The sequence below is a fragment of the Pavona decussata genome, unplaced genomic scaffold, assembly GCF_977016875.1.
Source record: "Pavona decussata unplaced genomic scaffold, jaPavDecu1.1 SCAFFOLD_192, whole genome shotgun sequence".
Classification (NCBI taxonomy): Eukaryota; Metazoa; Cnidaria; class Anthozoa; order Scleractinia; family Agariciidae; genus Pavona; species Pavona decussata.
In genome coordinates, this window is record NW_028145601.1 from 840001 (window position 1) to 855000 (window position 15000).

Sequence of the window (15000 nt, forward strand, 5' to 3'; positions counted from 1 at the left end):
TACTCTATATAAATGATCTGTGTAACGTGTCAAAGGTCGTGGACTTAATTCTTTTTGCAGATGATACAAAAATATTTTTCTCCCACAAAGATTTTAACTTGCTTCCTGAAATCTTGAATTCTAAAATGCATAAATTAACTCAATGGTTTCGAGCAAATAAACTGTCCATCAACTTTAAAAAATCAAATTTTATGGTTTTTAGACCACCCCAAAGGAGGCAAACACTTGATATATCTATTCAAATTGACAAAAATACTATTGAACGAGTGAAAGAAACAGTATTTTTAGGTGTTATCCTCGATGAGCATTTGTCATGGAAGCCTCACATTCTTAGTGTTTCTAGAAAAATGTCAAAATCAATAGGTATTATTTATAAGTCTAGTTTTTGCCTTCCCAAAACCTCCTTACGATCCTTGTACTATAGTCTAGTTTACCCTTACTTAATTTTTTGTGTTTCTGTGTGGGGATCGACATATCAGTCTACTCTCAAGCGGCCACCTATTAAGCGGCCACCCTCCATTAAGCGGCCACTTTCCAAAGTCCCGAATTATTTTTTGTCAGTAAAGTGCTGTATTCGATACCTCTATTAAACGGCCAACCCCTATTAAGCGGCCAGTTTTCCCCAGGGTGGCCGCTTAATAGAGGTCCGACTGTAATTTCAACCGGATTATTGTTCTGCAAAAGAAGGATAATCAGAATAATATCTAAAGTTTCTTTTGCTGCTCATATCAGTGTTCTTTTTAAAGAACAGGAGATTTTAAAACTCTCTGACATTTATTTATACCAAATAGGTAAATTTATGTATCTTTTTAAAAGAATCTTACTTCCTAATTATTTTCGTGATATGTTTACTCTTGCAAGCCAGATACATTCTTATAATACAAGAAATTCCTGCCTTTTCTATATACCTTATTGTCTACCCTATTGATCTAAACAAGAGCTGCAAGGCTGATCAGTCACGGTCAGGGAAGAATAGTTTTCAAACATTTCGAAAGGCACGGCCTTTCTTCTTCAGGGTTTGTTTGAGACAAACAGACTTTAGGTTTTTTTTTGTTTGAGTCTCAAAGAAACCCTGAAGAAGAAAGGCTCTGCCTTTCGAAATATTTGAAAAATATACGTCCCTGACCTGGAAATCAGCCTTGCTTCTCTTAGATTGCTGATTTGTCAAGTTTTAAACCTTTTATCAACGTGTTTCTCTTACCATTTTCGATTTAAGAATGTGTAGTAGTCAATTTTTACGTTTGTAGTGATCTTTTTTTAAAATCTTTAGTTTTAGCTATCGATGTTTTTAATTTCCATTTAAATATTGTCAGAGCATTGACCCTCGGTAGATGTGACTACGTTGTCGTTCAAAAGCAAAATTGCATTGGTTTCGTTCCAGTCGCCAATATTTGTGTTTCCACTTTTAGCATGTTTAACTGTTCCTTGAGGGTAAAAACCTGGAATGGAAACTGTGTACATCAGCCAAAAATACAATTTGATCCCCCTCCCCCACTAGCTACAATTTTACTTTCAGTACTCATTGGTTACAGCAACCGACCATTGTGCGGAAGGGCTTGGACTCTATCCCTGTCGGATCGAGACCAAACCTTTGTAATTCGTTAATGTGCGCATGCGCAATCAACGAGTTATCGCGATGCAAGGGTTTTGTCACTTGGTCGGTGGGTTGTTAATTTGCAGGAATGCGCAGTGAATGAGTTATCGCAATGTAGGGGAATTTCACGCTGGTCGTAAACTAAAAATTCTCCAATTTGCGTTTTTGGAAGGAAAACACACCTTTTCGAAAGAGTAAACATAACAAATTGTAGATAATGCGAAAGAGGAACTTCTAAAGAATGCTTGACAGTTCCAACAGCGGAAATCAAGCGTTAACGGCGAAGAAATTGTTCTTCGATTTGTGGTTTTATTAACCCGATGAGCGGGCGGATCTGAAATCAAGGGTTAATCCGCAGACTTCGGCTTGGTAATGTTCGAGTGTTTCTAGGAATACAACACACAAATAAATACAGGTTTGATTGTGAATTGGTAATAAAATACTCTTCTAATAGGCCGATTTTTCGTATTCCGAACAGTTCTTGCAAAATGTTTGTACCTTGCTCCGATAAATTCGCTTCAAAATTGACTTCAAATCGCTTCCAAGTCGCCTCACGGCGAAAATTATATGCTTTTGCTTCTTAAGCCTATAAAAAGACCTATCTGAATAAATGTTTTATTTAGGAAATCTTTTTGTCTGTTTTTTTTTTTTTTTTTTTTTTTTTATTGATGAATCGTGACAACTCGGCGTAATCTTGTGTAAACAAATTGGCCAATAAAACCCCATTTTTATAAGAACAAGATCAGCCTGATAAATTCAGCATGTTTTTATAAGATGGGAAGCTGTAATGTAGAACATTTGAATTTCTGTCACTAAAGAAGTTTTGCGGTTCTTTCACATTTCCTTGTTTATGCTCATGCTTAATTACTTACTTACTTACTTATCCTCTTTGGGCCCACGTGGACTCTTAAGGCCGGTCATGCTTAATTACCGTAGTGTATTTATTCATCATTACCTATAATGAAGGATTGATCATTAAAATCAAAGAATATTTATTAATTTATGCTAATTTTACATCTAATATAGAAATTTAAGAACATTTTAAGAACACTTTGAGGCTGATTTGTCGCTAAGCACCCGTTAGATAAGAACCCGATCAGCCTGACCTCCGAAATCATGTGTTCTTATATGCAGATGTTTACTGTATGCTAATGCATAACGACAATCATCGCAACGCTTAAAGGGACACAGTCACCTTTTTGACCGCGCTGACCTGGACACTAGGCTTGTCAATTTTGAAAAACGTCCACCGTAACCCGAAATCAAAAGTAGGCGTCGAATACATCTAGAAATCCGCTTCAATCTTCCCAGTGTTTTATTAGATTTTCAATCTTTCACTGGAAACCTGTTTCTAAGTATGCTTTTGCTCATTCTATGGTATTATTTTATCATATTTGGTTAAAAACAGTATGGATCGCGTCTCCAACGGAACATGAAAGGAAGAGCTGGGAAACGTGAAGGCGCCGGGCGGAAGAAATCGCCTGCGTTGACCACTATAACGAGAGAAATCAATAAAAAACACTGGAGAACAAATCTCCATTATATATATTTGGAAAATCGCATTTTCTCAACCTGGCGAAAGCTTCGTCCGGAGGGAATCTTCGTAAACGATTCAAACTTCGCGTCATAGCTGCTTAGTTTGGAGCTCAGACGAAGTCAAGCTTCGGTACACAGTCGATTATCTCCTCGACAAGGAAAACCTCTATTAGAACCTTGTTTTCTACGGGTTGAGCAAGCGTTCTTGTAATGTCATGGGTTTCGCTCCTAAACTGTAAGATAATGGAGAAGTTGTAGAAACGAAATTGTAATAAACGCATTTATATGATTGAAAGCAGAAATAAAGCTTACCGGTAGTTTCGCTACAAAGTCGTTTCGCTACACTGCAGTTCAGGCGATTCGCTAATATTTGAACTCAATTTGCTTCTTATGCAAACACTGTGAAACGTAGTAACAGCTAAGATAATTTTTCACACGACCGGATACCGAAATTAACAATTAAATGATTCTTCGACTTCAGAGGTATTCGTTGACGTTTGGCTTTCCCTGGACAAGTCCATCAGTAGATTTTCCATGGTATCAGGAAAATGAGTGTTCTAATATGACATTAGGTCTATAACCACTATAATAATTTTGACTGGCAAACACTTCGACTCGACAAGGTTTGTTTAGATTTTTCAAAGAATGCGCTTCTCAGCGCGAGACTTGCCGATGAAGTGTGATATGTAAATCAGTTAAGAAATGGTATCTAATGCGCATGTGCACCAAGTGAATGTGTCCCTTTAATGTATTTCTATACAGTCATTTCAACTAACGTTGTCGGTTCAAAGCATGAAGCTAAAAGACAAGACCGAAAGTTTACGTGGGATTTTTATGAATAAATTCATCAAAATCAGTCATGTCTGGAGAAAACAATATGTTGTAATTAGCAGTACAGTGACCTGCACGTGCAGGGGTGATTTTGATGAAATAGCCCTTTTCACGGTTAACTATACTCATTTGCATTACAATGAAATCCAGCATGTATGTGAGGCAATTTCGGGCTATTTTGTAGTTTTAGCCCGCAATTGGCTCGCATCCACGTTGGATAACATCTTAATGCAAATGAGAAAAATTAACCGTGAAAAGGGCTATTATTCATAAAAAATAATCCCACAAAACATTGCGGTCTTGTCTTTTGGCTTGATTTTAATCCGACAACATTAACTGAAATAGCTGTATTTACGTTCACTGCACCGGGCACACCTGGCGATTTTCGCCGATCGCGGCGATGGGCGTATAAAATCTCCAGGTTTGTCGCCGGCTTAAAGGAGGAGTAAAAATAACAATTACACATCGTTACCTATAAGTAATAAGCCGGATTGTTTTTTCAATCAATTAGTCAATCATCGTCTAATGAGCTAAGAGCTCGTTCAAAATATATACGTGCTGAATGAAACAAAAATTTTTAAAAAAGTTTAAAGGATGAAAATTACAAAGCCTCGATCAGTATCAGTAAAAGCCCCTACTATGTCCGTTATGAAAGATTTGTTACTTTCGTGAATTGCGAAGTGACAACATGCTGCTCTATTTTCGAAATTACCTGCCGGATATATTTAACAAGGCTTTCATTAATAAAAAAACGACACCACGTCATATGCTATTAAGTAAGAGCAGCTTCGAACCAGTAAGCTATTATTTAACTCCTGTTCCTAGGTCCTCTGCTGTCAGTCTTGATCCTTCAGCTGGAGCAGAAAAGTTCTGACAAAGGCCCGTTAACAAGAGTCATCATTTGATTTTTAGTATGAGCCTAGCAGTCTTTTCAATTGTTTTTTGCTTTTCGCTCGGGTTCAATTTTTCCGAGGCGCTTACTCTCCCAAACTTTTACCCTTTTGGAGCAAATGAAGGAGACAAGGTTGTTCATAAAAATGACGACGGCAGCTCCGGGCCAGTGCAGATATCGATCGCTTTTCCTTTTTTTGATGAGAATCACAGGTCACTGTATGTAAGTATAACCACCTTCAGTACTCTAAATAACTTGTGTTTGCTTTCCAAAACAGAAACACGCAGCCTTATGTATACGTTTTACACGGTTATTTGTTTATCGAATCAACCCCCTTTTTTTCCAGCATTGTTAACGGACGGCAAAAGTCAATCAAACTCACGTAAATTTGGCCACGGATCAAAGGAAATATAAAGGCTTAATTAAGGCGCTGTAATACTAGGCAATTTTTCTTGCAACTTGTCTCGCAATAGGCCTTACCACGGTTTTCGACGCCATTTTGACGACTGAGTAGGCAAACAGGCTTGAAATAACAGTGTTTGTATGGAAATCCGATGTCAAATAGTTTTCATAAAACATCGCTTCTGAGAAATTCATGAATTGGAAACTTTTGACACTAGGAAAAGGATTTTAAGGAAAAAATTGGAGGGATGAAGCTTTGCCAGAAAGCGTCCAGTCGTGTTTTGAACTTTCCATACATTTTTCTGTATAGCGAACCAGCCGTGAACTGCTACTAAATGTAGTTCGCGGGAAAAAATACAGGGAAATGTATGGAAAGTTCAAAACACGACTGGACGCTTTCTGGCACAGCTACATCCCTCCTATTTGTTTCTTTAAATCCTTTTCCTAGGGCCAAAAGTTTCCAATTCACGAATTTTTCAGAAGCAATGTTTTATGAAAATTATTTGACATCGGATTATTTTCCATACAAACACTGCTATTTCAAGCCTGTTTGCCTACTCGTCAAAATGGCTTCGAAAACCCTGAAAAGGCCTATTTTGTTGCGACACAAGTTGCACGGATCGTTGCCAAGTGTAACATACTCTGAAATGAACACGTGACGCAATTTTTTTGTTTGCCGCAAAATTTGCGAAAAGAAGAGGCCGGTTCTACTTCTCGCAACGGTGACTAACAAAAACGTTCATTTCAGGCCATGTTACACTAGGCAACGATTCGGGCAACTTGTGTTGCAACGGCGCAACAAAATTGCGAGACAAGTTGGAAGAAAAATTGCCCAGCGTAACAGCGCCTTTACGGAATATAAAGGAAATGTAAAGATGTTATTCCCTTACGTAACATAACAAAAACACTGGGTTCCCTTGGTGGAGTGTACAAATGTAGAAATACATATAAGTTTATTGGTCCATACTTTGGGGCTGGATTTTCAGGAGCAATTTACAAAAAATGCGTTATAAAAACTTTTACGAATTAAAAAAAGTTACAGCTAAAGAAAATGTAAATTTGAAAACTAGCTAAGGATAATAATGATACTACGATATCTCTCATCTATCAACGAATTTATGCTTAAGCTAAGACCCATCTTGAATGCTTTGAAGGAAAGCAGCCTGAAGGGGCTTTAGACAACGAATTCCATAAGGTGGTAGCTCTACACGGAAACGAATATTGCGTGAGAGAGGTTGTGCACTTAGCAAAAAAGGTTCACTTTCGGTCATTCTATCTGCTCAGTTTTAAGTAAAAAAAAATTCATTTTCTTCTGTAGTCTTGAACCTTTTGCACGAAAATGAATCTTTTTAAGTCTTACACCTTTCTCATGATCACTTTTTTGCGGTTATCATCGAGGAATGGAAAATGTCATCTACGAAGACTCAACCGAGCAATCAAATTTTGCAGGATTTTCGTGACTTAATTCGAAGCCCGGCGAAAATTAAAGGCATTGGAGTAGTTAAGGTATATTCAAAAGCCAAGGTGCCAAAAAAAAAATTAAAAAATATAAAAAAAATAAATAATAAATGATATTGCCAAGTAGGGCGTAGCCTATGGACCAGACTTGAAAAAGTTGCCTCGAGCTAAAACTGTCCAATGATTTCTAATTGTTCCAGAACGGAAGCTTAACGGCAGTGTCGAAAGATAGGAACATGTGGCGAAACTGAACGACAAAGGTGCACACCTGAGCTCCACTTAAGGTTACCGTATACCTTAAGAGGTGTCTCGCGTCCAAGCGATGTAACGCGTCCGGTTTAAACTGTAGATACGTAAACCCTTATATCAAATTAAAGCTTAAAGAGCTAGCTATCAAACTACACCAAGAATTTTGAAATAAAATAAGTTGCCGAATTTTCCACGACCTCTAAATGCGAGCGTCCGAATCACCTTTTGAAAGCTACAACTCAAAACCAATTTTGTTTTTCGCTAATTTAGTCTCCTTCTCAGTTTCCGGACCCAAAGCACTAAAAAAACATGCCTGCGTTTTGCCATGTTCAGTTGCAGTGAAAAGTTACAGAACATTCAGAATATTTTCGAAATAGGATTAAATAACGTCGAGTGAATCTACAAAAATCGCTCTCGGAGAACAAATATTTCGAAAGAAAACATTCGCAAACACGTGTTTGTTGTTTATATGTTAAACTAATTAATCTACTGTCCAAATTAATCTCGAAGGCAAACGAACAAATTCCCTTTGAGTTTTAGCTCCGTCCCCCTCAAGTGAAAAAACTTGATTCGAGAAAACAGCGCTAAAAATTCGGCAATTTAATTTATTTCAAAATTCTTGGTATAGCCGGTTTGATAGACCACTCTATAAGCTATAATTACTTGGGCGGAGAGCCCAAGTTATAAAATAGGATGTCTTCGTAAGCCTCAAATTGCAAAGAGGGCTCTACTGCGCGTGCGCTACATGTTGGCCGAGTCTGCATGTATTCATCATAAGCCGCCATTACGGGACAAAAAACAAGGACGTAAAATCAACACAACGAATAACGTATTCTTAAAAGAAAACAGCTAGTATGTGTGTTGTCTGCTAACTCCTTCCATGGAACGAAACTAAGGGGCAACTTTCCTTTCATGACGGAAATTTTCCAAAAGTTCGACTTCGATTAACCTCCCTCGCAGACGCTCTTTTGACTCTTCTCGTTAAATCCCCCTTCGGTGTCAAACGTAATCGATAAGGCCAGGCCGTAAACACTGACTTTACATACAGCCGAGCAAAGCATTTCATTTCTCTGGCTGCAATATAAAAAAGAAAACGTTCAAAGACTCAATATTCAAGACCATTCTGTGGGTGAAAGGCTAAGGGTAAAGTAGGAAACTAAAACTAAAGCTTCGAAAATTAATTTCATTCATTTTCATTTACCAGAACAAATGTAAACACTGAAAGTTTGCTAATGCATAGCGACAATCAACGCTTGACGTATCAATTTCTTTATTACGTTCACTTGGACAAAACCAAAATGTGATCCTCCACGGGAAAACAGGGGAAAATGTGAACGCACGGGCACGCCAAATTGACACGCTAAACAACAGGCAGTGAGTGAAATGACACGCCGGCATCTGAGCAGTGTGTCAGAATGCACGATAAAAACAAAGGTGCGTGTTGGATCGAACAATGAAGTGTGTCAAGCACAGCACCGGGTGAAATGGCACGCCAGCGAGTAAAATGGCACGTAAGTGACCAACATGACACGGTAGCCGTGTCTAAGATTTTGAATTTCATTCAATTTACCGTTCTCTCGTCTTGTCAAACAATCGCAAACTTGATCGGCACGCGAGCTGTGTTTCATCCAGCGGTATAAACATGCGCTTACTTTAGAAACAAATAAACGTTCTTCACATGTTTTCGACAGTACCAGGGAGCTCTTTTCAATCGAGTGTGAAACCAAAATTATTCAATTCATCTTTATTAGACGTTCTTTAACGCGAAACAAACTAACGAGGGCCACGAGAAAATGTCAGATGACTCGTGTGCCCGTTTCAGCAAACATAAAACGCAAAAATGAAAACTACCAAAGGAAATTACCCTAAATATCTGAGTTAATATTGTGAATGAAATTAGAATCTGAAAAAAATCTTCCTTCGGGGTCGAGTGTTAGCGATAAGACCGATTCATTGGAACAAACGTAAAGGCCGAAAATTTGCATATTCATACCAACAACAACTGTGTACCGCAAACGCTAAACGCATTTGAAATATTTTTACGTTGGATAAAGCCAAAATAGCAAATTCAGCACTCGAGCTTTAGCAAAACTGAAAGCCCCTTCCGATTTTACAAAACGTTGAGAGAAGCCGTCGTTTGGATGTAGGAAAGGAACTGCCACGCAGGAAACACCGGGAAGATTTTGGTCACGTGCTAGGCAACCAAAATCGTTCACGTGTATCAAGTTTCATCCGGCGACGCGGCATTGAGGAAGAAAATTTTTCGGCGGTTCTTGGAAGGAAAACTGGGCGGTTTCTGCTTGTTATTCAATCGCCACGGGAGCTGCAGTGTCTTTCCACTTTATAAACCCAGCTTCTTTCATTTAAAGCTCTTTTAAAACCTGGAAACACTCTCTTTTGTGTCACGATGTTTTGTCCATTGGCAATCACGCAAAACTACTAAAAGACGGAACGTGCACTTGGACGTTTGCGTTGATTTCCAGTGCGAGTGAAGTTTATTTTCTCTTTTCCGTGTTTAACACACAAATAACTGTAGACATAATTTGAAATACTTCATTCTTTGGTCACTCACAGAGCGCTTTGATTTTGTCATTCAAGTTCTGTCCCATTCTACAGTGATCATGTATTACAGTCAATCCAGGTCACGCGTGAACAGTAATTCCAAGAATGAAATGAACATTCGAATTTCTCTTTGTAATGTCCGACGTGTGAATGAAATGTTGGACATCTCTCAGGAAGTCGTTCCGAAAAAGACGCATTAACTGAAAAAAAGATTCAAAATACTTGGGAAACAATTGTGATTCTTGAAATATTCACTTTTGCAATGTAAAGAAAAATTCATAGCTTTATACTGTCAATAAGCTAGGGAAATTTATACGGGAACTCTGAAATCTCGTTGGCGATTTTGAAAACTGACATGTAAATTTCAAAACTCCGTTCAAATTTCAAAAATATCGTTCACGCTTGACCTGGGTTGACTGTAAATAGATTCGTTAACTAACTTCCCGAAATCGGATATTATGTGAGGTTTGTCTCATCATACGCGTCCTATATAGAACGCATGTCTTTTCGCACGCGTGTCATATTACACGTTATGCGTGACTTTTTTCGATTCGATTGTGCGCACAAAAAGTGAAAAAGCGCAGTGAAAAAGCACAAATACCCGCCTCTGTCGCCAAAATTCATCATTACCAGTGGAACCACAAATACTCCTTTGTCGCCAAAATTCCATCATTATCTTAGATGCACCTCATGGTTACAAAATCCGATATGTTTAGTAAGAGAGTAATGTTTTATTTTGTTTGCGTGACATTTTCGGTTGAGCTACATCACGTTTATCGCAAATACAAAGTGATCCCTTAGACTCTAAGCGAATCTTTTATCGTTCACCTGTCACCAAAGACTGAACTAACGTGCATACTCAGATACTCCTAATACAACGACGCCCAAGTAAACGCTCCCACAGCGTCTTGATTGATATGGGATTTAGGTATCTACAGTTTAAAACAGACGCGCTACATCGCTTGGACGCGAGACACCTCTCAAGGTATACGGTAACCTTAAAATTCGCCTCGGAGATTAAATGTTTTAGCAGACGTTGACCTGGAAATATAAGTAAGAGATTTAGGATTTGTTTACGGCAAACCGCAGATTCGCGTTTACGTTCGCTTAAAGTAAAAAGTGACAGGAGAAGAATCGTGCAAAATAATTCTGGCCTTTGATCGAATTTTTTAACTACTCAGCGTCCGTTTAGAAAGGAAAAATAGCCAGCGGCGAAAGTATGATAATCTTGGTCACGCTGTCATTTTTACCGTTCATTTTTACTGTTCTCAGGTCAACACGAATGGCGTTATTTCCTTCCTTCGCCAAGTTTCCCAGTACACTCCATATGCTTTCCCTGTCGGCAATAATGCCCGACTGGTGGCGCCATTTTGGGCTGATGTTGATACCCGTGTAGCGGGAGAAGTATTCTACCGAGAAACATTCGACCCAGTCCTCCTCCAAAAGGCCACTGATGACGTCAAAAGCACCTATGTGGATCACAGAAAATTCAAAGCCACGTGGCTATTAATTGTCACGTGGTACGAAGTGGCTTTCTATGGTGGTACAGTAAATAAGGTGGGAATATAGATTAGCTGAATTTATGCAACATGCTTACTTCCTCATACACTCGACTTAAGAACTTATTAACATGCGTATATTTCGTGTTTGTAATTCTCTTATTATCGCGAACAAAATGTAAATTTTAAGCCCCCAAAACCGCTTGTGCTTTCATTACCTAACCAGAAAAATGCAAAGAAGCTCATAGGTCAAATGGTTCCCAGAAAGCTGCAGGGTCTCACCGTTCATGGTTTTATTTTATAACATTTTTTCAATCAAGCGTAACGATATACATACGGAAGATACCTCACTAACTCACCCACTTTCGTTTTAATTTTTCACTTGTGTTTTTGGTTTTAATACCTATGTTACGTCACATTCATTTTTATTTTTCCCTACCTGCTCACCGGCTCTCTTGTTTACTGTATTTTGTTTTTCAGACAAACACTTTTCAAGCAGTCCTTATTACAAACGGAAAACATTCTTTTGTGATTTATAATTATAACAAAGTCACATGGACCACTGGAACAGCGAGTGGTGGAAATAGCTCAGGACTCGGAGGTACCCCCGCACAGGTATACTAACTTGTTTCAGCAATATACATGTATTACAACTACGGTCAGAGGTGAACCAACTTCATCTAACATTACCCTGAAACGCCCAATCTGATTAGACAGGCAAATGGGAGGTTTTATGAGGACCTCAACAAGATTACGCCAGGCTAATCTTTCCTGGTCAACTTCGCTGCTGTCTCGCACGCAAAAAGTTGACTTTGGTCACCTTTGACTCGCATAAAAGGAGCGACAAAGGTGTGCGGGAAAGAAGGCGTTTGGCTTCCTTTCACATTTCTTGATAGTAGCAAATTTGCATCACCTTTGCCAGTACTTCAGCGAGCATCAAGGATGTTATGCCTTTGGTGCGCGTAGAAGGTACCTTTGCACAAGTCAATCAAACATTTGACAGCCGCAAAGGAGACTAATGACGAAGGCTTTGACGAAGCCTTTAGCACCTTAGACGCTTTGCCAAAGACTTTGTAAAGACGGTCTTTGCCCGCGTTTGACAAAGGTGAGTCGAATGGTGAGTGGTAAAGGCTATTTTTTTCTGTAGCGAGCCTTCCTTCAGTCCTCCACTGATTCCGGCTCCGTAACTTGCAGTAGTCTGACACTGTTATTTATTACTACACCAGAACAGTCTCATGGTTTGCGCACTGAAATTTTTTCCACGTAAATAAACCAATTACAAAGAGCTAGAAGCTTTCTGGCTAAAAATAAAATGATCACTGATAGAGCGGTTTCCAATTGAGTGTCGTAAAACCAAAACCAAGGTAATTTTTTAGTTTGATTCCATTGCGCTTATGCGACACATTGACATTCCAATCCAAGCAGTATGCAGGATGTTTGTCCCATGAACCTAGTTAGCTCCTACGAGTCTCCTGTAGCTCAGTGGTAGAACATCCGAACTAGTAATCGGAAGTTCATAGGTTCGACTCTTGATAGGAGCACTCGGGTTTTTGACTGTGTCATAGACTGATTAATACATCATTCTCATTGAATGTTATTTTCTCTTTAATTGTCGGATCTCTCACTAACAGGCAGGCTTCAATGCTGGTGATGGCGTACGATATTTCAATATCCCAGGATCTCGTACCCATAAGGTGTTGGACCTTCCTTACAAGACCAATGTAGCGATTCCAGGCCGATGGATGTTCCGTATTGACAATGCAAAGATCGATGCTGGCGGTTGCAATACGAAAGGTAAAAAGTAAACAGCTGCATTCGGGCTACCGCCCATAAGGGACCACGCTTTACCTCCGGCTGGGATGCAGTCTGGTAATCAACAGGGACTATGTCAGCTGGGGCACATGCACAATAGAGTCCGGTTGAGACTTAGTCTAATTTGCATACGTACAACTTGTCGCGGGATTTTTTCTTTTTCACCATTGCAAAAGCTTTCAAAAATATCGCAACAGGCAGCTTTCCTGTTATTACTAAAGAAAGTTTGTAAATAAAATATTCAGCTTACTTTCGAAGATGAAAACGATTCAAACAGATGAGAACAGCCTCCTGAACTCTCCGATGTGAGTATTTGAAAAAATTGGGCAATGATTTCAAACTGCTTCTCATCATCGCATGCATGCGCTGGGGTGAGATACAGCTGTTTCGACAAAGGTTGTCCAAAAAAAGCGTAAAAGCGTACGCAACAATATAATGCCAAAAGGTATTCTGGGAAAAACCCAATAAATTTCAATAAAAAATCCGAATCGATATTGCCCGCCATCTCAAGTCTTCACTTTACGGTCGAGGAATTATGGATTCGGAGCTTTTATTAAAATTTATGTCGAAACAGCTGTATATAGTCCTTTAAGCAGCCGCCGTAAAATTAACTTGCCTCCATTCCCTCGCTTCCATTCTCGCTCGGCGCACGAATAAATCTAATGTTTCAAGAATAGTTTTTTTCGCGACAACCTTCTGGCACTATTCATCGCCGAAAGAGTGGTCAAAAAATAGAAACTGACAAAACAAAACCAACCAAATGTTTCTCAGAGTTGTGAAAGGGAAGCAATAACTTAAACGACGCCGTTTTAAATTCTTTTTCAGGATCGCTTGTCGTTTCCCCACAGTCAGGAAATATGCTTGGCGGTGATAACATTTTAATATCTGGGCCTTGTTATAAACCATCGCAACGCATCGTTTGTGAATTTCCAGGCGGGCAATTAAGCAATGGAAGTTATATGAGTGACATACAGGCCTTTTGTACCGTGCCAATGCTTAACGTGACTGGCAGGTTGTCAATCAAACTGTCAATCAATGGAGGAATGAGCTTCGACTTTCAAGGAACTTTTACATCAGGTACAGTAACTGTATTTATTTTTATTCTTGACTAGGTACGATAGTTTAGGAAGACATTCTTGGCAGCAAGGTGCTGAATTACATAATTTTAATAATAAAATATTAAAAATAGGCTATGATCCACGCAAATCAATACTCGTCGATCCAGCACATTTTTTTTAAAAAAAAACTTTAGATAGTATATATATATATATTAAAGAAAAGGACGATCCTAGTTAGGTGTCATTGGACTGAATTAGAAAACAAGCAAGATTCGTGTAAAGGTACGATCTGATGCAAACTGTCGAAACTAAAAATACAATTCCTTCCTTTGTGAAAGTTAGGCCACAGAGAAAAGCCTTTTTTGACACTATTAGTTCAGCAACATGAAACATGAAAACATTGGCTACTGTACTTAAGTTATTCGCCTTAACCCGATCACTTTTCGTAAACAAAATAAAAATATAATAAAATTCTAAGCTAGCATTTAGTTTTAGCTTAGCTTAGCTCTTTTTGTTCGAGGACCTTTCTGTAGACCACTTAGTGACGTTGGTATCCTCAATAAAGATAACTATAATTATTATTAATTAATTCAGTTTTATTTGCTTCCTAATCGATACTTTGGGGGGCTAATGCAGAGACTAGAAGGGTCGCAACAACCCAACCCACACTTTCCAGTAGGAGACTCTACACGTACCCTGTGCAATATTCCGGAATCAGAATACCTTGAAAAATTAAATACATTCTTCTGGTAAGAAAAATTAAATACATTCTTCTGTAAAATATTAATAAGAATTCGATTCTCTGGATGTTTTTCAGTTTCTGGGCAACAACAACTAGTTTTTTCAGAGTATTCATTTTCAGAATACACAGAATATGAAAAAAAAAGCGCGCCCTAAAATACGTTTTCTTGTAGTTAACATCAACAGGTTCAAACCCCGCGTTACTCGTCTGGCCGCAGAAACCTGGATCGAGCAACATGCTGTCAGGATCACATGGGAACCAGTCCACTTCGGACCAGAGAATCAGACGGTTGATATTCAGATGGCACGCTTTTCTATGAAGGATGATGGTCACGTATTTTTTCACAGCATGTACACTATATTAAC

General features: G+C 38.8%; 2 protein-coding genes across 2 annotated transcripts in view; both read left to right on the plus strand.

Moving 5' to 3' along the window:
* Positions 1–15000, plus strand: part of LOC146462050 (MYCBP-associated protein-like) — an 89241-nt gene that overhangs the window by 30836 nt on the left and 43405 nt on the right. The window lies entirely within an intron of this gene.
* Positions 4875–15000, plus strand: part of LOC146462052 (uncharacterized) — a 48255-nt gene continuing 38129 nt past the window's right edge. The window contains exons 1-4 of the mRNA XM_085086196.1: positions 4875–5075; positions 10797–11081; positions 11504–11638; positions 12655–12817. Coding sequence (XP_084942322.1) covers positions 4875–5075; positions 10797–11081; positions 11504–11638; positions 12655–12817 — 784 coding nt within the window. The remainder of the gene's footprint in view (positions 5076–10796; positions 11082–11503; positions 11639–12654; positions 12818–15000) is intronic.